Source organism: Gymnoscopelus braueri (assembly GCF_963280865.1).
Source record: "Gymnoscopelus braueri genome assembly, chromosome: 18".
NCBI classification, from domain to species: Eukaryota; Metazoa; Chordata; class Actinopteri; order Myctophiformes; family Myctophidae; genus Gymnoscopelus; species Gymnoscopelus braueri.
The window spans coordinates 41,979,412-42,003,640 of record NC_137618.1 but is presented as its reverse complement, the minus strand read 5'-3'; the positions used below and the strand labels follow the sequence as shown (position 1 = coordinate 42,003,640).

At 43.1% G+C, this 24,229-nt stretch overlaps 1 protein-coding gene across 2 annotated transcripts in view; it reads right to left on the bottom strand.

The window, feature by feature from the left end:
- The window catches only part of erbb4b (erb-b2 receptor tyrosine kinase 4b), a 549,356-nt gene that overhangs the window by 227,182 nt on the left and 297,945 nt on the right, over positions 1–24,229 (bottom strand). For both annotated transcript variants that reach the window (XM_080456958.1, XM_080456959.1), the window contains exon 3: positions 7,746–7,932. In XM_080456958.1, the coding sequence (XP_080313084.1) occupies positions 7,746–7,932 (187 nt within the window). The remainder of the gene's footprint in view (positions 1–7,745; positions 7,933–24,229) is intronic.

The following is a 24,229-nucleotide window of genomic DNA, read 5'->3' as shown; positions in this document are numbered from 1 at the left end:
GACTTACGTCCCAGGTAGCTACCCACGGTCAGTCCTAAATAGGGAAAGACAGGGCCACTCAATACGCTTGTCCGAAACTACTCTGCCAGGAATGGGGGAGAGCGGAGGCTCTGGCACGTGGAGGGGCTAGGCTCTGTGGATGGCCTCCTGTCTCCTCCTCCGTCTCACCAGGTCCAGTACCTGAGCGTTGTACCAGACTCCCCCGCTCCAAACATTTCATTCTGGTGTGATGGTGTCTTGGCCTTGCTTGAATGGTCCTCCTAAAGGCCTCACCGTGGATCACAATTATTCATGAAAGAAAACCTAAATTCCATAAAAAAATAAATTAAAACAAACTTTAGAAGTAGTGAAAATAGCAGATCTACAAGCTTGTAGCTCGGCTTTTTTCACTAGTTTGGGTCACGACCTATCAGCAGGGAGTGTTGGGCGGGAGGAGTAGGACAAAGGGCGTTAATTGGACGAAAAATTATTGGCTACTCTAAATTAAGACAATCATATTAATCATAAATAAAAAAGCCCCTAAAATTGATGTGTATTTGGCCTCAGGTTGCCATTTGAAAAGATGTTGTGGCAGGGTCTCCATAAGAGAAGATTTGTTAACATTAAATGTTTTATCAACATTTTCCCAAAATAACAGAACCAAAACACTGTTTATGCAATACAGACCTACAACGTGTTGCATAACGATGATGGACATGCAAGGTTTTCTTCCCAATGACCATAATTAGTATTATAGTATAAGATACTGTACATATGTATCACCTAGCCATGCCTGGAGCCTGTGCTTGCCTGCCAACAGCTGCAGGTTCCAAGAAGCATCCATTCTGTCTTATATACTGCTTAACCACTTACTGTAAAAGTCATAATGTGTCAAATCCATTTTAGTAGTCTTTTTGGCAGCACCTATAATAGCTACAGTAGTTGTGGTGCGGCGCTGCCATCCATTTGAGTTAGAACGTTTTTAAAACGACATTTATAGTTATCGTCATGGTAATCGTGCTTGGTGAGAATGATTACCGGCATTACGATTACCACGATTACCACCACCATCGTACGACGGAAGTCGTACGATGGTGGAGCTTGAATTAAGTGCAAAACGGACAATACACTGATTCCTCCTTTCAACTTGTTCTGCCCTCAAACATGACGCTTCAGCAATGTTTACTGCAGTGGTTCTAAAACTGTAGTCCGGGGACCCCTAAGGGTCCTGGAGGGGGTTTCGGGGTTCAATGATAGTCAGGAACCAAATGGACCCTTACAGGTCTGTAACTCAGAGTCTACAAATGGAAAATGTGTACACTTTCAACTGTGGGCTAATGCATACCAAACAGGGGGTCTGTAAATCCATGTATTTCCTCCTCTCTTGTCTTTGTTGCACGCTTACTGAAGCACAATATCCCCAAAAATAGGAAATGTGCATGTTCCATAAACACTTTTTATGCTTTTCTATTCTAGCACTGAACAAAATAATGGATAACTGTGCGTGCGTGCGTGCGTGCGTGCGTGCGTGCGTGCGTGCGTGCGTGCGTGCGCGCGTGCGCGTGTGCGCGCGCGAGAGAGAGGAAGCAAGGAGGAAGAGCAGATTCAGGCCATGGCTGCTCACCACAACTTCCCCTTCACTTCATGGCTTGAGGCCACGGATGGCACTTCAAACAGCAGCCTGGCTCTCCAGTGTGCCCATGTTGCCCGCCACCAGCGCCGGGCCAAACTTGGCCCTACAACAACGAAAAAGGACCGGGCTGAGCAACAACAAAAAAGGAAAGAAAAGCTAATGATGATGATTGCGGACAAACGTCATTCCCAAGGTACAACGCCAAACACAAGACGGAGCGTAACAGACGAGCACGTGGCTGCAGTGCAAGTCTATTTTTTTTCCTGACTCCTGGGCTCTCCAAGAAGAAACAGATGAAGAGAACAACGAGGAAGGGCTGAATGAATTATTCACTGAGAGAGAGAGAGAGAGAGAGAGAGAGAGAGAGAACATAGGCTACAAAAAAGCAGTGGTGCAAAGTAACAAAGCACTTTTACTCAAGTACTGTACTTAAGTACAATATTTAGCTACTTTTACTTTACTGGAGTATCTCCAATTGTCTATACTTTTATAAATTTTACTCCACTACAATTATTTGAAAACTTTAGTTACTAGTTACACTTTGCAGATATACATTATTACATTAGCTAGGCTATTTGAAAGTAGCCCATCTACAAGCTCACAACGCGTCGCATCGCGGCGCGTTGTGAGCTTGTAGATCTGCTATTCTCAAACATTTTAGTAATTTTACTTTTGGTACTTTAAGTACATTCTTTTCATTTTTGTACTTTTACTCAAGTACCTTTTTAATTATGGACTTTTACTTGTAACCGAGTAGTTCTACGTCATGGCAGTATTGATACTTTTACTTACAAGTAAAACATTTGAGTACTTTTTCCACCACTGGTAAAAAGTATAGGAAGGGAGAGTAACATGCTGCCATACAGTGAATGAATGCACACACTACAATCACGGCCTCCAAACACATTCAGCGAAGTGATTACTGTATACGTCGCATTTCTCACATCATCTGCTGAGTGTCAATCCACAACCACTCTTCAGATCATGCCTCGCTTATTGCCTCCAACGCTACACTAAACAGAATCTAGGTCTGTGTGTTTACAGTAAGTACCTGTAACACCATCTGTGTGTGACTTAGCAGTGCAAACGTTTGCACTGCCAACACAGGCTGAAAGACGCGGCGCAATAACGCATCTGCACCCACACGTGTTTTCTACAAAACATTTCTAGGCACATTCTGAGGACACTAGATTTCACAGAAATACATGGCTTTTGATTAAGCGATGTGTTTAAAAGGCTCACAAACAGTAGCTATATCCCAGATTCCCCTCTATATACTGTCTGTCTCAGGGACATGCCGAGAACGTTAGAGGGGGCAGAAGCTGAAATCTATGAAAAGGAGATACTTTTGACGAAAATAACAAGCCAAGCTCAAGTACCATGAGCGTAGATCGGGTGTGCGACACCGCTCTCAAATAAGTATATTCAAGCCTTTACTGGAGATCAGTGGTGGAAAAAGTACTTCTTTTTTTTTTACTTAAGTAGAAGTATCAATACTGCAATGTAGAAATACTCTGTTAAAAGTAAAAGTCCGGAATTCTACAAGAGTAATGGTATCAAAATGTACTCAAAAGCACTCATTATTTCTCATTTTCAAATACAATGTATACAAATCTTTTGAAAATAGCAGATCTACAAGCTCACAATGCGTCGCGATGCGATGCATTGTGAGCTTGTAGATAGGCTATTTTCAAATGGCCGAAATGTATATAGGGTTGAAGTGGTTAATGTATGTTTTGTAATGATTATCAAAATCTACAAAGTAACTAAAGTTTTCAAATAATTGTAGTGGAGTAAAAGTACAACATTTGCCTCTGAGATGTAGTGGAGTAGAAGTAAAAGTACTGAAAATTGGTTACTTTACACCACTGCTGGAGCTCCGGCATACGGCGTGGATTTCTACACTGAGGGCAATTCTTTCAACATAACATGCTGCATTTAAGTTCATGACAGTTTGGAAAAGGCAATTCTCTTGAATGCTGCTTTCGGGGTACAGTAATGGAAAGGCGGCGTTTGCATTTCTTTCCCCATAGTAAATGCTGCATTCATGGTCTGGAGAGGGCACTTTCTACAGACAGGTAAAAGGGCCATGTCTATGTGTGCACGTCCGTGGTCTGCCTCGTAGCTTTCTTACCGTCTGTCTATAAACCAGTGGTAATACTTTGTGTACCCATTGAACAACAAAAACAGTAGGGGGGGAATGGCATTTTGCCATCCATATTTTGCCAATTATTTTTTCCCCCATTTTTCTCCCCATTTTAGTTGTTGTGCCAATTAATTCCTCCCCACACACATTTCTGTGTTGTCACTGCAGTTGTATCCTACTGACTCGCACCTACCAATAAGGAGCCCCCACCAGGAGGACGTAGAGCCTTCGTCCTACTCCTCCCGCCCAACACTCCCCGCTGACAGGTGCCGCCCCAGCCCGTAGGAGTACGTGCAATGACCGATATCACCCTCCTCCCCGCCTGGCTTCCCTCCCCCGAACACAGGCCAATTGTGTTCGCATAGACGCTCGACAAGGCCGGATGCACAACGGTGGGCATTTTGCCATCCAAAGTAGACTGTATTTATGCTGCTTTTTGCCGACAGAGATGAACTATATGTAAACTATATGACTATAGAAACAATCACCCTGACTATGTCTTACTGAATATGATAGAAAGCCTCCAAGCCTCGATCGCAGATAGCCACACAATGTTTTTTTTTGTAGCGAGATGATCGGATATCTCCCCAATGCAAAGACTTTAGGGAGAACCTTCATATTGGGATGTTTTTTTTTAAATCTCTGTATTGTTCTTCCTATTCTTTTACAGTTTTTACTTACTCACTGTCTCTTTTACTGAGATCCCACTGAGATCCTTCTCAAAAGTCCAATCACCCGGTTAAAGCAAAAGGGTGACCAAGCTTTTTCTGTGGTTGGTCCAACTCTGGAATAGCCTGTTAGGTTTGCCCCCTCCCTGGACACCTTCAAAACCCACCTCTTCTTCCTAACATTTGAATCACCCTAGACTTTTTCCATCTAGCCTGCAGCCCTTACGCATAAAGTTTATTATTATTATCGGTAGACAGAGATGAATAAAAAGTCAGAGCTTAACCACCCACTGACCTCTGAGTCATGGAGCCCGAGGTGGTCCTGACAACACAGGGTTGGAGTGCATCAGCAAGAAACCAGGACCACGCAGAAACAGATGAACATTTCTCAGCATCTATTTACGCTTTTTTTGCTCACTCCTCCTCCTCCTCTACAGTACCTTCCTTCCGAAGAAAATAGGCTTTGGCATGAAAGTTTGAGTGGGTTGAAAATCAGACGGGAATCACACGGGGGACAAGCGAGCAGGAGGAGAGTGAGAGGTGAAAATGACAAAAGATGATAACAGCACTCTGTGAGTTTGCGTTAAGAATGGAAGCAATGGAAGCAAAACCAGGAGATCATTACAGCAACATCTGGACCAGGGAGAAGGGTGGGCCGGGGGGGGAGACCCGCCGCTTATTCTGTACTGTTCCCACGTGTGGGAGGAAAAACTAAACTTTCGCAGAAAAACAACTAAACAAGTAAATTGTTGAATTCATTAACACAAGTCTATCTTTCTCCATCTTTCCCATCTCATTTTCTCTACTTAACCCTACACAAGCGCACTACAAGCTCACAACACATCGTGATTTGACGTGTTGTGAGCTTATAGATCGGCTATCAATTTGGACAAAAATAGGGACGCCAAGTCGAAAGTGTTTAATGCGCACACTGGAACCAACTCGACAGTCTAAACCAAGGGTCTTCAACAGGGGGTCCGGGACCCCTAGGGGTCCTCAGAGATACTGCAGGCGGGGGCGTTAAATCTTTGTGTGATAGGGACTTGTGTGATAGGGACTTGAGCCCTCGCATTCGTATTCTGGGGGGAACATTAGCCAAAAATAGCAGATCTACAAGCTTGTGAGCTTGTAGACCCTGGCAAAGGGGTTTGGTGTACAGGGAAAAAAGAGCAGGCCAAGTACGGAGCCAAAGGTGAAGTTTAAAAAGTATTGAGGGTTTAAGTGCTTAAATGTCTGAAAACACACATTTAATAGGAGTCAAATATGTAGTGGGGGGTCCCTGCTTCATATCTCTCTCAGCTAAGGGGGTTCTCGGCCTGGAAAACGGTGAAGACCCCTGGTCCCCCCTGATCATCGCAGAATGAAAATAGTTGTTTTCATTTGGCGGATCATCTGGCGGTTCGAGTGATGTATGATGTAAAAAGTTGACTCGATTTAACCACTTAACCCAATTGACCGGAATCCCCAGGGCTCTATACTAAGCCCCCTCTTGTTTTCGCTATCCACTAAATATGTTAACTGAAAACAGCCGATCTACAAGCTCACAACGCGTTGCATCGCAATGCATTGATAACTTGTAGATTCGCCCTATTCGGTAAAAAAAAGGTGAAATAAAAACTTGGGTATAGTTCAGGGAAGAAAGTTAAGGTTCATTTAAACACGATAACTAGCTGTTAAGTGCTGCATAGGAAAGTGAAAGCAAAAGATCCTCAAACAGCCTTTTAAACTACCAGGACTTTTACCACTGTGCCCATTGATCTGACCACAGAAATGGCGTTCTGTTTTTTAATCAGGTTTGCATTTGCTCTTTGATTGCAGTCATTGTATTGGGAGCATTCAGACTCTCTGGGCTCTGAACGCTAAATTATATCAGCGCTTTCATAAAAGATTGAGAACACAATGAATTCAAGGGCTTGCGTCGATACTCATGTCCTCTCTATCAAAGAACAGCTCGGCGTTTCGTCCACACAATGTGTGCCCAGTGCCGAAAGGACACTCCAAAGAAGCTCCCGTCGTCTCTTTGTAGTCGAGCCAAACAGGACAATTTGCTTAACATAAAAAAAAAGACAAGACACCTTATTAATTTATGCTCTGCTTTACACGCTGTTCTAGTGTCTGCTCGACAACACAATGTACCAAACCGTAGCACAAAGGACAAGCACTGGGGATGATGGACTGAGACAAGAAACACACAAGATTTCACTCTGCAAATTCATGAAGCCAGTATTTGTTCAGGTGGAGTGACTGCTGCTCTGCTGGCAGTGATGATGGAGTTACCGTACCTGTCCACAGTGGTGGAAAAAGTACTCATGTTTTGTACTCAAGTAAACATATCAATACTGCAGTGAAGAAATACTCTGTTTCAAGTAAAAGTCCGGTAATCAAAATTGACTTGAGTAAAAGTACAAAAGTATTGGCATCAAAATATACTTAAAGTACAAAAGTAAAAGTACTCATTGTGCAGAATGTCCCATTTCACAAGTTCACATTGTATAAAAAATATTTTGAAAATAGCAAATCTACAAGCTCAAAGCTTGTAGATCGGCTATTTTCAAATGGCTGAATTATATATAGGGGCCAGGGCTGAAGTGGTTAATGTATGTTTTGTGATGATAATGCAAAGTAACTAGTAACTAAAGCTGTCAAATAATTGTAGTGGAGTAAAAGTATAAGTATTGGGAAAAATATAAAATGGGAAATACTCCAGTAAAGTAAAAAATCCTCAAAAGTGTACTTAAGTACAGTACTTGAGTATATGTACTTAGTTACTTTCCACCACTGTCCAGCACTGCCGGAACGTTTGAACGAAAGGTTGAACCACTTGAACCCTATAGCGTCCCTACTCTGGGGGTATTTCCAATTTTCAGTACCTTTACTTCTACTCCACTACATCTCAGAGGCAAATATTATACTTTTACTCCACTACAATTATTGGAAAACTTTAGTTACTAGTTACTTTGTGAAGTTTGTATATTTTGATTATTGCTACAAAACATACATTACCCACTTCAGCCCTAAATACATTTCGGCCATTTGAAAATAGCCGATCTAGAGCTTGAAGATCTGCTATTTTCAAAAGATTTTTATAAATTGTATGCATTTGAAAACTTGTGAAATGGGACATTCAGCATAATGAGTACTTTCCTACTGTTGTTACTTTGAGTACATTTTGATCCCAGTAAGTTTGTACTTTTACTCAAGTAGATTTTGAATTCTGGACTTTTGCTTGTAACAGAATATTTCTACATTGCAGTATTGACAGTACATTTGAGTGCTTTTTCCACCACTGGCGCTCTCCGACAAATAAAGTGAACCTTACCTGTGAGGTTCTTCAGGCCCAGCTGGCGCAGGCCAAAGTTTCCGTCGCGCCTGTAGTTCAGGAAGATGGCCAGGGAGTAGCGGTCCTCGTACAGCTTGGTGCCTCGGATGATCCTCAGGTTCTCCAGAGGCAGGTAGTCGAACTGGTTCAGAGCCACCAGCACGTACCCCGTCACCTCGCGGATAGACTGCAGAGAGAGGAGACACAGAGAAACAACGGAACTCAACAAAAGGACGGTGGCATTTTTTGTTGTTGAATACTTTATTAATCAGAAATGTAGTCAGACATTAAAGGGATAGTTCACCCCAAAAAATACTTGTTTTCTATAGATTAGTCACCCCATGGAGACTTGAATTCATGGATATTCTTTTGTTTTTGTCGCATTCCTAAGCCAATAATTTGATGACCAGCGGACTTGGTAGGCAGCTGTTCCGGTAGGAGACACAAAGGAGATTATTTGTGTCTCCTACCGGAACCGCTGCTGATCATGACATTATTATAGTCATTTTGGGGGTGAACTATCCCTTTAAGAGTAAAAGGATAACACAAAAAAGTCCTGCCGACTTGTTTCCATTGTGGTCCTATGCATTCAATTCATCAACATTACATAACAAATTTACACAATAATACATGTCATCATCAACAAATACAAAACACTATATGTACAAAGGAGAAAAAGGAAAAACAGCAGCAGTGGATGGGAATCTACATTTACCTCCCCTTGTGGTCTCCTGATAGTTTTTTTTTTTCAGGACAATTTCAAAAGAACATCCTTTAATGGATGGTGTCAGGGCATTCCACATTTTGGTGGCAGAGCAGTAGAACGATTATTTCCCCATGTTTGTTCAAAATTTGGGTGGTACCAGATCATGGTCGCTCCCTCTAGTGTTGCGGCTGTGGGTGTCACTCACTTTGAAGAAGTAGTTAGACAGGTATTGAGGGCACTGTCCCTTTGACTATCTAGCATGCGTCAGCAAGGTCACTTTCGACACCAGCCAAGTCACTCATTCGGGAGCATCCTGGGGGTGCGGGTGTCTAAACGTCGCTAGAAAACTTTGCCCCCCCCCCCCAGGGTGACTGGGCAACTAAGGACCGTCATCACTTTGATGCTTCATATGTCATTTAGAATGGACGACATAACTAACTGTTCGGCCTCACGCCAGGAGCCACGCTATGCGGCCCCCGGATCGGGGCGCTGTATGAATCAAAGTGACACTCGCTGTCCACTCTCTTGGTCCCCCATCATCCACCATTGTGGCAGCTGTCATTAGCGAGACAGGTCTTTCCACGCCGTGCCCTCCACTGACTGCCTGCAATCATCAGGGGCTCGCCTGTAAAAGTGGCGCCGCCGCAAACGACGACCTGGTAATGCCTAATTTATCTCCGTCTCTGTCGTGCTCCGAAAATAGCCGATCGGCAAGCTTGCAACGCGTCGCGGATGCGACGCGTTGCGAGCTTGTAGATCGTCTATTTTCGGCACGCAACTTCGGCGTACGACGGACAGACTATATGGCTTAAGGCAGTGAAGTCCCATGGTGTGGTTGACTGGCAGCAGCACCACGGTGGATGACAGCTGTCACAGAGGACATGGCCGTCAGCCATCAAGAGGTTGTTGCAGTCACATCTCTGTCATCATCACCACGCTGATTAGTCTTAATAAGCATGGAGAGACCAGACACACACACACACACACACACACACAGGGATGGGAAGGTGCGATTCATATTTTTGTCTGTGTATACTAGTAGGTTCAGCATCCAATATGTTTTGTTCGTCACATGCTCGTTCATATAAGTATGTGCAGTTAAAGGTTGGTGTGACAGACTCGCACACATGTGACCAAGTGGAGCCATAAGGGTCCACATTTGTGCCCTCACAGTGCAGTGTGTGCTATCACACATAAGAATGAGGTTGACCAAACACGGACATCTGAGTTAATAGAACTAATTGATTTAATTGATTAGTCATTAGTCGACAATTTAATAAAATAATTGATTAAAAATAATCGATAAATTATTTATTTTGGGCATGTTTTAAAAAATTTTAAAAAAGGTAAACAAAGTTTTTGTAAAAACGTCTTGCCATGTGACACGTTGTGAGCTTGTAGATCGGCTGTTGGCACTATTGCTAAGTGTGATAATCGTGGCAACAATAATCATTAAATGCACTTCAGCCTATAAATAAAGTTTGATTTGATTTGAAGGAAATAATTGAAAGTTGCAGGTCTTAATCCAGTGAGGGACAGGCTAAACCCCCACCCCCCCCCCAAACTGTGACCCGGTCTTGGACAGCCCTGCTCCCCCTTCCCTAAGAAGGCCTTTCTTCATAACACACCAGCATCCATAGCAAGATTTATAAAACAGCTTCCTAGTTACCTAGCAACCTCCCAAAAAAAATAGAGGGGAAAAATAACTGCTGCCAGAATGGTGAAGAAAAAAAGGGAATGAGAAGAAGGGGAGAATAAAAGAGGGGAAGATAGCAGCACGCACTGGTATCTACAATGTTCTCAGGCTAATTTAATTTAGGGATTTACGGGGCTGATATTCAATTCGGGCCCCTCACTTCATGAGAGCTTTTGTTCACTTTGCCAAGCCTGTTTATTCGCCCTGCTAGCTTGTTATTTTCAAGCCGGCCGAATCGATACTTTCCAAAGTGCTGCCTGTGTATGCAGAGAGAGAGAGAGAGAGCGGATGGCACACACACTGTTTGTTCTACCCTTCTCTTAGATTGTTTGTTCGATAACGAACTGCGTGGAGAAAAAAAGGCAAACAACTTGTAATGATTACAGTCCAGTGCAGAGTTAATGGCCAGACCGGGCCCTGCGTGGTCACTTTCATTAACCCATTAAGACCGGGACCGCACCTGTGTCATTTTAAGGTTTCTTTGGCTATTCAAAAAATAGCAGATCTACAAGTAGATCTGCTATTTTTGAAAAATCTTGTTTTTTTTTACAATTCTTTGTATATGTATTTTTTTTAAGCGAAAATTTGTAACTCAAATCTTTGCTTCTGGGGGTCCCTGGAACAAAATATTTTACTATTTTATAATGGTTAATGGTGCATTTATATAGCGCTTTTATCCAAAGCGCTTTACATAGATTGTGCATTACATTCACCCATTCACACACCGGTGGCGGAGGAAACCATGCAAGGCACCAACCTGCTCATCGGGAGCAATTAGGGGTTCAGCGTCTTGCTCAAGGACACTTCGACACTAACTCTGAGGGAGCCCCCCAACCCGGGATCGGACTGGGAACCTTGCGGTTTCCAGTTCACTCTACCCGGCCACTCTACCCCTGAGCCACTGCGCCATATCTTCGCTTTTAAAAATATATATAAAAGATTTGCACACATTTTCCTTTTTTTTTTCAAAAATAGCAGATCTACAAGCTCGTAACGCTTGTATATCTGCTATTTTTTTAATAGCCAAATAAATCTTAAAATGACACAAGATGCGTTCCCGGATTGAATGGGTTAAACACTGATCAACAAAACAAGCTTTTCCCTGCCTAGCCCTGCAGGCTACTACTGTACTGTGTGCCAGGCCAACACACTACAGCATGCTCTCATCTGAAAGACAACGTTCCAAAGTGTTACTGTTACAACCCCGTCCAGGGGGATAAAAGGATTGTCACATAACGGGTTGGCAAGTGAAGTTTTGTTTTTACTGCTTGTTCTTTTTTTCAGTTTTCTTGAATTATGTATACACAAAAAAAAACTATTACATGAACTTAAACCTCTGATTTTATATAATGCAGAAAAATACGCCTCCAATGCAAAAAAGACAATAAACAAATAGAACAAACTAAACCTAACCTTGTTTTTAAACCCCTGACTATCCTAACCAACACCAAATCAAAAATGCAATAGAAGTCTACTCTAATCTGACTACTCTAATCTAAACTATATCAAAAGTTAACTGTATATTACCTGGTGCTGGGGCTCTTCACAAAACTGTGAAACCTAATCACATGTATATTGTTATTAGCGATTGGGTTCAAACAAGTCAAAGGCAAGGTGCACTAGAACTGAGCGTCACTGAGCTTTCAGTACTCAACATTCAACACACAATAAGGACCACACACAGGGACAGCGTCTAACACACTGCCAATTAACACAGCTGCTGACAGCTTAATTGGTTTAGCTTGATGGAAGGTGCCCCACCAATCGGTGGGAGCCAGGTCTCCTCCAAAGCAAAACCTGTGCTGGATCAATGCATGTCAGTGCATAGCAATGCAACATTAAATAATAAAACAAATAGAACCCTTACTGTACATTTGAACACCAACATCTAACAGTTACACCAACATTAGACGTTGAGAAACACCAATACGAAACTAAGACAAAAAAGTCATGGTAAGCAAATCGAGCCCACTTTGTGCGCGTGGGGTGGTGCACAGTGTTGCCAGATCTTGCGAGAGAAACAAGAGGCCAGGTCTACGAAAATAAGCCCAAAAGAAGTGACCAGTTTTACCATCATTTAGGCTACAGTACTTTGACTATTTGAAAATAGCCTATCTACAAGCTAGTAGGAAGGAAGCCCACATAAGCAACTGCACTTTGCCCCCAAAAAAACATCCCACACCTACAAATATTTACAGCAACGCTTATAATAAGCAGACTTGGCAACACTGGTGGCGTGGTCGGTTTCGTAACGGCATGTCCGTTCCTTCTCGTGTCAGCAGAACAGAACCCAACGCCACGTTGAGTCATTAGCGTGAGCTGCCGTATTTAGCTGCAGCACAATTAGACCACAATTACAGGCTATATATAAAAAGCATGACCTTGCGTCGTCCCGGATTTTTTCCCAGTAAAAAATAGCGCCTCCACCTTCAACTCAAACCAAAGACACGTACCGCAGGGCAACAACGACAGTGACACAGCCTTATTTTGCTTCTTAAAGGAGCACTTTCAACCCATTTTCAACCTTCATATAATTGGTCCTCACCAATGCTCGTTACAAGATGGCACAATTCCCATCTACTCACTCACTCTGCGTCTCATTGGTGGGCTATATGGACAGTTCAGAGACCTGCCTACCAATGACATCATCGATGGGGGATTCCCAAGCTAATAGAAACTACAGCCTATATCTTACCGGAAAGTTAGCAGGTTGAAATAGAAGCCATTGTCCTTGCATAAATAAAATAGAATATCCAAACCTGCCTACCGATGTCACTGGTAGGCAGGTTTGTGAACTGTGCACATATTTCCTCTGAGACAAAGACAAAACTTTTCAGGCCGTGACCCTTCGAAATAATCATATTTGAAGTGGGGACCCCCCATCCTGACAAGCACTTGGAATTGTAGGCATTACATTAATTTGACTAAAAGCTCACAACGCCTTGCACTGCGAGGCGTTGTGAGCTTGTAGATTGACTATTTTCACAATGTTTGCCTCTTTCTTACGTAATATTTGACAATTTGGCAAAAAAAGGTCTTAAAAGTAATTAAATTGTAACTTTAGAAATATGCAGATATACCCTGTATACACTTATATTGTATGTTGGTTTGTTTATTGTTGAGTGAGAAAACAATGTTGCACATTAAGCTAATCATCTGGGGACCCCCCAAAATAATTTGGGGACTCCCCTGGGAACCACTGTATTACAGGCAAATTATTGAGGAGAAACAATATTATTTTGCCTTTGTAATTAGCACCCTGCTGACCAACCAGCATGTTGATGTTGAACAATGTCTCCAATAGAAACTGTGAACAGCCCCCGCCCCCCCAAACCCAATGCCCTCCCAAATAGAGGGGGGGCATGGAAAAGAGCAAACATGAAAGAGAGCGAGAGAGAGAGAGGGACAGGTTTACTAGATTAACGAGGATTTTCAGCCACTCTCTCTCCTCTCCTCTCCCCTCCTCTCTGCTCTCTTGCAACACAGGGCATTTGTGAGCGGAAGTATGGCGGCGGAACAAAACCCTCACTTGAGTCACCGAGACGTGCCCGGTTTGGAAATGGAGTCCTTCAATCCTCAACTTCTGAGAGGAAGGAGGGAGGGAGGGAGGGAGGGGAGCCAATGGAGGAAAGAAGGGGAAAAGAGAGGGCTAAGAGAGGAAAGGAGAGAGAGAGAGAGGGAGATGGACCAGAAAGAGAGAGAGAGGGAAAGACAGAGAGGAAAGGGTGGTAGTACCGGTGGCAGGGAATGTTAAGGAAGGAGGGGCTCAGTCAAGTGGATCGGAGAGAGAGAGGGTCTCCATATATTTTAATGCATAATTAAAACCCCACCTGTTCCAGCTCAGCAAGAGCAGAGCAGAGAGAGAGAGAGAGAGAGAGAGAGAGAGAAAGAGAGAAGAGAGGAGGGCAAAGGCATGGAGTTGAGATGGATGGATGTGGGCCGGGGGGCTGGTGTTTGTGTATAATGACACACATTAGCATGATTACCTCCCATTTCCATACAGGAAATGTGGGTTTGCGTGTGCTGATGGGGTACGGCGCTGCTACCTAAAGCCCCTCTGAGACAACCCCCACCCCCTGATCCATAACTATAACAGCAAAATAACAGGTTGTCGTTGTCAAGGTAGAAACCTCTTATCTCCGTATTTTAACGCCCTGCTTGATCACACTACAGCGTCACATGAAAGCATCAAAAGCAGCAGATCCACAACGTTTCGAGCTTGTGGATCTGCTACTTTTGAATTTGAGTCCTGAAAATGAACAGTTTTGTACATGTGAGGTTTCCACCCAACAGAGACGAGAAGGAATGGCTACCAGTGTCGTATTATGGAAGCAGAACGTACGAGACCATATAGCCTCCGAATACACTTCAGCTCCGGTAGACGGTCAAGTTGAAATATTGCCTTTGACCGTGGCGACGTGGGAGAGAGGTCGTATCACAACCGTGTTGTTGCCATGGAAGCACCTGTAGTAAATCTGTGTGAAGTATTATTCTCTGACCTCAGTGTTATAAGCAAAGCAGTGGTTCTCAAACTTTTCAGGTCAAGGACCCCTAAATTAATATGCATTTTGACCCACTGAAACCCCCTCAATGACCCCTGAGGGTCCCTGGACGCCACTTTGAGAGACGCTGAAGCATTGGTTCTCAAAGTGGGGTCCGGGGACCCCCACGGGTCCTTAGTGGGGGACCATCCACAGACCACCGAGAGACCATCCACAGACCATCCCACAGACCATCCACAGACCATCCCACAGACCATCCACAGACCAACCACAGACCAACCACAGACTATCCACAGACCAACCACAGACCATCCAAAATGAGTTGCAGCAACATAGACATTTCTTGCAGGACGCTTTCAGTGTGTCACGGCCTTAAGAGATTTGGGAGAGGAAATCTTTGATACATGAGTGTGTGTGTGTGTGTGTGTGTGTGTGTGTGTGTGTGTGTGTGTGTGTGTGTGTGTGTGTGTGTGTGTGTGTGTGTGTGTGTGTATGTCATTCTGAGGCAGGAGTATTCCTCTCCCTGGGAGTTACAGGACTTCCCTCTGGGCCTGGCCGATGACATCAACTTCAAACAGGCATTCCCAGCACGCCTCTCTCTTGGAGGTGCTGAGGTGTGCGCCTGAGTGTGCCTACCTACGTGTTTTCATGCAACAACAACAAAAAACGCCACGTGAGATTAGAGAGAGTTCACTGGAGGAACGGTAAACAAATGGAGCTGTAGCTCCTTTGTCTGGAGTTCCATCCCTCGCCTTGACGATGGGTCAATGCCAGCCCTTTTCCCAGAAACACCCATTTGGCTCAGGGAGCTCGCTGCACATTCAAACAAGGTGGAATAAACCCAAACACAAGCCTAGGAAGACAAAAACTACAGTAAATAAAATCTTCTGTGTTCATTTAACTCTGAGAATGTACAAAATGTTGTAGCTACAAATGGATCAATTATAGCACTCTTTTTTTTTACTGTGATCCTGGACGGAGTTCCTCGCTGCTCTTCCTTGGCAGCGGCGGACTTTGCTTCATGACACTGCCGTGACCACGGTAGAGTTAGGCCTGTCACAATCCTATATTAAAATTGGCTTCTGGGAGGGCCGGACCACGTCACTCTGACTCAGACATAACCGTAAACAAACCCATATGCCCATATATAGACAGGACCACGGCCACGTCACTCTGACTCAGACATAACCACAAACAAACCCGATACACCCATATATAGGCATGTCACTATGACTCAGACATAACCATAAACAAACCTGATATGCCCATATACAGGCATATATGGAGCTCCGGCTGTCCAGAGACGCAGATCAGACCACTATGCCCATATACAGTATGGTCATGTGCTTGCCATATACGGGACCGACCAACTTCAAACTCGACGCGCACATCGGTAAGGACTCGAGGGAGGGCGGTGCCCGCCGTCGAGTCGTTCGACACCGATATGTCCAAATACATGTTGTGTTTGTTGAAACACCTGGCCAAGCTGGATGCAACCGCTAGTCTCCGCGGACAGTAGGTGACTCTGAGGCTTTGAAGCAGCAGCAAGCGTGTGTAGCCTACTTCACACACTGGCCGAGGCGACGTGTTGTTTGGACGTCTATTCTGAGCCTCATGCGTTGCGACAGTAGCAGCGCTCCGCTTGTCAAGACGCATTGATGGGCGGTTCACTGCGATGTGCGCACATCACCACCAGTGCCACGACCAGTGTTGGAAAGTAACTAAAGTAATATGTAACTTAAAGTAATATTATTACTTTTTCCCAGTAACTAGTAACGTAACTAATTACTTTCACGTTTTGAGTAATATTATTACCTTTCCTTTTTTTCAAAAAGTAATTTATTACTTTTTTCACGAGCCTATGTGTTATGTGATATGTGTTGCTATGGGAGCCTTTTTATTTTTGTATTTTATTAGAATACATTTTGTTTAATAAACAACAGAAGTTGTTCAAAGATTGTGTCTCATGATGAGTCATTATCTGTTTGAGCCCAGTTGTTTGAATTTGAATATTTTTTTAGGCAAAAAAATACATGAAATACATTTAAAATACTTCCAAAAAAGTTGTTTCCATTGAGGTCCTTAGTATTCAATTCATAGTCAAATGGTTTTCATTTAGTCTGTAAGTTATGAATTCATACACAGTAAAAGTCTTGGTGTTAAAGGGATATTTCACTTTCAAATAAAATAAACATTAAAAATAAATATTTTTAAAAAATGAAAAAAGTTATGGCAAAATCACGGCCCCTCACACATTAGTAGGACACTCTAATGCGTGAGGGGGCCGTGATTTTTCCATTACTTTTTTTATTTATTTTTTATATATTTTTTAAATGTTTATTTTATTTGAAAGTGAAATATCCCTTTAATATAATTGAAATGAGTGTACAAATAGAACCAAATGGACCCGTCATGTGTACAGAACACTTTTCAGAGTTAAATCAACAATGAGGATTTTACAATGTAGGCTGCAGAAAAGAGAAAAAAAACAACTGCTAAATGTTGAAAATGCAAAGTCAGACTTTTGGGGAGAAAGGATGCAATTACTGGGGGCGAGAAAAAAAAGTAACTAAGTAATAAGTAACTAGTTACTTTTGGCAGGGAGTAATAAGTAAAGTAACTACATTACTTTTTAAACAAGTAATATGTAATAAGTAACATATTACTATGTTGTAGTAACTATTCCAACACTGGCCACGACATACCATGACACTCAAAACAGAGCAGGAGCATGGAGCAACGAGTCGACGACTACTGCCGCAGGAGGAAAACACTGAGGGATTGTTGCTTTTGTATGTTTTGCACATCTATTTGTTCACTCAAAGGGTGTTTGTTGTGTAGTGTTGTACTTGGGGGTTTGTCTGGGTGTGCGTGTGTGGGTGTGCGTGTGTGTGTGTGTGTGTGTGTGTGTGTGTGTGTGTGTGTGTGTGTGTGTGTGTGTGTGTGTGATTCATATGAACCTTTATGTATATTATTGTTTGTAAATGTGACGTGTTGTGAGATCGGTTATTTCCGGTATATTGCTTTATGTATCAGACAATCCACATTTCCCAAAAGGCACGAAACAATGTTGCGCCCAGGGGCAAAATAATCCCCCCCACAAAACAAATCATCATATGAATGTCGGCTGTATTTTAAAAGCAGTACGCTATTGATACCAACATTAAATGTAGGCTTAGGTTTTAACGTTACGACCACACACATCAAAATGATGGCAAATAAACATGTTGGCCTTCAGTCAGGCTCTAAGTATATTATGTAGGCCTACTAGGCTCATAGGAGCACGTCTCACACTGGCAGAGGCAAACGCATCATGCATACCACTCTGAAACGCAAGTACACAAGACTACTGTTTGAAGATCAAACCATGCTAAATTGAGAGATGACAGCTACAAATTAAATCAACATAATAGCCATGACCGAAACCTCACAGGAAACAAACAAATAAATAAAAACAACTTCCCCTGTGGCTTGGCACCCTACGGTGCCCCTAAGGACTTGGTGCCCCGGGCGATTGCCCAGTTTGCATGGCACTGCCACTGGCCCTTAACAGGTATTTAATTCAGTCTGACCAGAAGCAGGGACAAAAATAAATATCCCCACCAGACATTTATAAATGAATGGGGGTTCCCCCCCCCCTCCCTCCACCCCAGCAAACTGTTGCTGTCAGGCAGAAACCTCTTATCTCCACATAACTGTTTGTTTTTTCGTAAATTAAAGCCCTACTTGATCATACTACAGCGTCTCACCAAAGTATCATAAGTAGCAGATCCACAAGCTCTAAACGCGGCGCGAAGCGGCGCGTTTAGAGCTTGTGGATCTGCTACTTATATAATTTTTGTATTTGAATCCTGAAAAGTAACAGTTTTGGACATATGAGGTTTCCACCCGACAGAGACGAAATCGAACCCTGTGTATTAGCATGGATAAGAAGCTCATGACTGGAATCGTTTTGTTTCGGCCAATTAAGTCTTAATCTGCAATTTGTGAAATAGCATGAAAGGAGACCCCCCCCCCCCCACACACACACACACTACCAAACAATTAGCACAAGATTGGGATGTTTTGTTATTATTGGTCTAAATCTATGTTCCTGTACTGTTGTCTCCTTGCAGCACTATATTGTCTCTTGTCGGGCGGAAAGAAACCTCAAAAACTGTTACTTTTCAGGATTCAAATTCAAAAGTAGGAAAAGTAGCAGATAAGCAGATCTACAAGCTGATTTCAAGCTTGTGGATCTGCTACTTGGGATGCTTTTGTGTGACACTGTAGTATGATCAAGAAAATAAGGCGTTAATTTACGAAAAAAACACAAAAAGTTCAAATTCGGAGATAGGAGGTTTCTAGCCCCGACGGCAACGACATAAATAGAATCTAACAGTGGATTCTATAACTCTGACACCCGGACGTCTTCACACCAAGGCCTTCGCCGGGCTTGAAAGCATCCACTTCACATCAAAGCAGGAGCTTTTCCTGCCCTCGCAAGCAATTCTCTGAGAGTCTATCAGCGGCGGCGGCACGCTGAGCCTGTTGAGATAAGAAGGAGTGTAGCTACCGTGTTACAGCTTTACTATAGTATCTGTTGTAGCTTGACCCGACACGTCACCTCAAACCAGTCTGGAAATTCCACTGCAGCACAGTATCAAAGACATGGAGTTACGGAGTTGCAGGAGACGCATAAAGCGCTTGAGTCACTTTCCACACGTGCCTCCCGGGTTGCATTTGATGGTGTGTGTGTGTGTGTGTGTGTGTGTGTGTGTGTGTGTGTGTGCGCGTGCGTGTGTGCGTGTGTGCGTGCATGTGTGCTCACAATGTGTCGCGCTGTGAGCTTGTTGATCTGCTATATATATTTTATTAAAGCGTACATTTGAACTCAGATCTTTGCTTCTGGGAACAGTTTTTTGAAGAAAAAAAACGTATGTTGCTATAATATCAGTTTCTCTCAAACTTTTTCATGTCAAGGACCCCCAAAACATTATATGTATTTGGTCGCGGACCCCCATCTCAAAATATTTTGTTCCAGGGACCCCCCCCCCCCCGAAGCAAAGATTTGAGTTAAAAATGTTCGCTTTAAAAATATATATATTCAAAGATTTGCACACATTTTCATGATTTTTCAAAAATAGCAGATCTACAAGCTCATAGTGCGGCACTCGGTGCCGCGCTATGAGCTTGTAGATCTGCTATTTTTTTATAGCCAAAGAAATCTAAAATGACACAGATGCGTTCCCGGATTGAATGGGTTAAATGTAAAAATTAGCACCCACTTCATGTGAGATACAACTTATAAAATCTAAATTAGAAAATAAAGGCACACAACCAAGTGACAGGTTTAGGCTCACTAATCCATGCCCAGACAACCACATGCTATAACTAGAAATGTACTCAGTAAGCTCTGTGACCTTGACCAGTGATCACAATAATAAAGAAAATAATAATAATTCAGTAGAGCATGGTTGTGATTCTTCTAGCCCCGACCCATGTTACCAAGCTTGATCCCAATCGGATTAAAACCATCTGAGTTTATCAGTGTGACAGACAAACAAACAGACAGACTCTGGTGATTACAATACCAGCCGCTCCGCTGGGCATGTGTGTAACAATGAATTATCCATGATCACTTCCCATACAAACAACTACAAAAAAATCTGTCCACGATGAACTGAAACTCTATTTCTCAATGTGGGGGTCCGGGGTAGTACCATGGGGACACTTGAGTGGATCCATTTGTTCAGTTAAAATAACACTGAGGATAGTATATATTGAGGTCCCAGAGATTAAAGGGTAGTTAATACCCTCACAAAAACATGTAGTAATCGTGGTCACTATACTGCCACCCCCATGACAGCCGGGGCGCCTGATGGAGGGGAAGGGAACTGGTTGGAATAACGTGTTCCTTCCACGCGCTACGTCCAACCAGGGAAACTCCCCCCTGTCAGGTGACAAGAAGGTCAGTTGGCTCTCATGCCTGAAGGAAGCATGAGCTCGGCCCTGGCCTCCCTACTGTGGGGGACTGGTGTAGTGCTGGTGTAGGGCTGGTGTAGTGCCCAGGATCACTTAGGAAATTGGCACCGGGTGAAAAAAATGGGTTACAAAAATCGCGGGATAAATTTAAAAATAAAAAATAAAGAAATAAAGAAACAACAACAAAAATAAATCATGAATAGGGGTCGTGGCCAAATGCATATCAAACTGGGGGTCCTTGAATTTCAAAAGGTTGAGAATCACTGGTCTATACCAGTGGTTCTCAAACTTTTTCATGTCAAGGACCCACAAAATGATGTATTTGGCCGCGGACCCCCCATCTCAAAATATTTTGTTCCAGAGACCCCCAGAAGCAAAGTTTTGAGTTACTATAATAGTAGCCTCGGAAACCCATGCCTTTTTTTTGTTTAAATGCTCGCTTTAAAAAATATATGTATTCAAAGATTTGCACACATTTTCACAATTTTAGCCAAAGTATGAAATATGGTTGCAAGTGGTTGCAACGCTAGATTAACACATTTTGCTGGGGACACCCTGGTACCAGTCCACGGACCCCCCGGACACCACTTTTAGAACCAATGTACTACACCACTATTTCAGTTGAGGTCTTCACTATAAGCCTAGTTAGTGAAGAGAGATACTTCCCAGTGCCTGTAAAACTCAGTAGCCCACAGTCACTGAATACATGATCACATTGCACATGGCACCTGGTCTAATTTACTTACATTGTCTCCCGTAACTTTTTTGCCCTGAGATGTAAAAAAAAAAAAAGAAGAAATCCTTAACTATTCTGGCTGAAACCTGCGCTATACCTACAGCAGAGCAGACAGCTGCTGAATGTGACAGAGTCAGCATTTCCAGACGAAGTCTATGGGTTCGATTTGGATGGGATGCTGTTTCTCCACTATTCCCCGAACCATCTGGCTTTGCAGGCAGAGAGACGAGTCCACCGGAATGCGGTGGAACGTACGCAGCACCGTCTCCTCGGTGCTACCATCTGTGGTTAAAGATCTCCGCAAACAGTTAGTGTCCTTGTGTACTGTGTGTGTACTGCACACAAAATGAAGTGGAAACCGAGCTACACTTCCTAACCGTCTGTCCATTGTACCAAGACATCAGAGACATATACTTCCCACAGATTACAACCACACACGGAGATTTTGAAAACATGACCAATGACAAAAAACTCCCATATCTGCTGGGCGAAGTACAACAATGTGCAAACACAGCAGCAAGATTTGTGAGTTGCTGTGATAGGAGAAGCACATTTATGTACTTGTGTACTTTGTGTGTTAGTCTTGGATTTTGTGTATATGTGCGTGTGTGGGGGGGCATAAGTGTACAAATTCACAGTAGAACAAGGGTTCCCAAACTTTTCAGTGCCGTGACCCCCCTAAAATAATCATATTTGAACTGGGGACCCCCAACCCTGACAAGCACTTGGAATTGTTGGCATTTAGTTTGACTCGGTTCCACAGATACATATTGTGAAAATAGCCGAACTACAAGCTCACAACGCCTCGCAGTGCGAGTTGTGAGCTTGTAGATCGGCTATTTTCACAATGTTTTCCTCTTTCTTAAGTAATATTTGACCATTTAGGCCAATTTGGCATTAAAAAGGTCTTAAAAAGGATTATTAGTTATTATTATTATTAGATTATTAGATTTTGAAATATGCAGATATTGTATACACGTATACTGTATGTCGGTTTGTTTACTGTTGAGTGAGAAAACAATGTTGCACATCAATCAAATAATCTGGGGACCCCCGGGCCGTGGCGGTCCCGACCCCCAGTTTGGGAAACACTGCAGTCGCTTCGCTCAACTGGAGACTGAGGGCAATTTTGTAGCTTTCGTTGCTAGAACTGGGTGAAAAGTAAGTTACTGTGAGTAAACAAGGTTGGAGTAGCGTATTGTCGGTATCGGCAGAGGGTTTACCCCCTTTTGAATGTGCTAGAGTGGGAGATGGATTACTGAGGTGGAGCGCAACACCTACCATCAGCTCCCAGTACTTACTGCACACCTTAGTAACCCAAGCCACGCGACTCATACACTGAGTTGGCAGTGCTTGAAGTCTTTAGTCATATTGGGGTGGTGATATGATTGGTTTCCGGATCAGTGAGTGTAGGCTTGTTGAGGATGTTCTGGCAAATACCTTGGATTTAGAAGTCGGAAGTCCCCAGACATATCGGTATTCGGTAAGTGAGTCTTGGCAAATAGAGCAGCGTGCAATTGCGGTGAGTCTGAGCAGACTTACTATTACCACCTACAGACCCCCAATACAGACCACCTTCAGAAGCCGCCCGCTCCAACGTAGGACCAGAGACGAGGCATGGCTACAAAACGTTGGATCTCACAATATACGAAAAAAGAAGAAGGTTTTTGGTAAGCGCGTATGTCTGTTCATCTGGCAATGCCAGACTATGCATCTTTAACCAATTTAACCCTATATACTTGATTGTTTATCAAAAGTAAAACAATGCCAATCTACAAGCTCACAATGCATTGCAACACAACACATTGTGTGCTTGTAGATCTGCCATTTTCACAAAATGTCTGCCTATTATTTTCCAGAATCGTCGCAAATTACATGACATGCCCAGAATAGGGATGCTAGGGTTTCATGTGGTTAAGAAACCATGACTCACCCATAGCCGTAGGCATGATATACCATTCACATTCATGCTTCCATCGAAGCTGACCCTCCATGCCAGTAATGAGGCTAGTACGCTGTCCTGGCAGCGACTAGCTAGCTAAGTACTCGGCAAGTGAACTTGTGCTTATTAGGACATACTGTAGGTCAGACAGGAGAGATAAAATGAGGGGAAGTCATGCATTCCCGGAGGACCAGACTCCTTGTAATGTCCATCCCATCCTCACTATACAGCCAGAGGAAGCTGGAGAGAGAAGGAGACAAGGAACGGAGGAGACAAAGAACATAGCAGGAGACAAGGAACAGAGAGTGGGGCACTCATTGTAAGAGTGAAAAAAACTAAAATATGCTGTTGGGGGCAGAAACCATATTTCTTCTTGATGTTTTTCATGAATAAATGCCCTATTTTCCATCAATGCCATCATGACAGTGTTTCGAAAGAAAACGTGTTAAGTTTCAACAAATGTTCGGCTACGAGGTGGAAACCTCCTCATAACAGTAACATTTCGCCAATGGGCTCTAACATTTTTAGATATATTTTATCTAGAACTGTCAATGGCGATATTACATGGAGCAAGCAAGAGAAACGTTAACCTATGGGTCTAACATTGCAAAGGGTTTTATTAAAAAGGGTTTGATTTAGGCTGTCCTTATACAGTGGTGTAACTTTGCACAGGTATGCATGGTGTTTGGCCCTTGCTTTTCATGGCATCGTTGGTCCTGGGAGGGGTGGGTGCAGGTTTGCTTATTATTTTCTTTTCTTTAACTTTGGTGTTGTTATTAAGTTATGTATGTATTTGTTTCTTGTTTTTGTTTCGTTTTTATTCATGATGCATCTAGGTGTACTGGCATAATTGTATTGCTGATATGATAAATAAAAACTATTGATAACAACAAATGTTCGCCTATAATGACATGCCCAAAAGAAGGGCGGCATGTTGA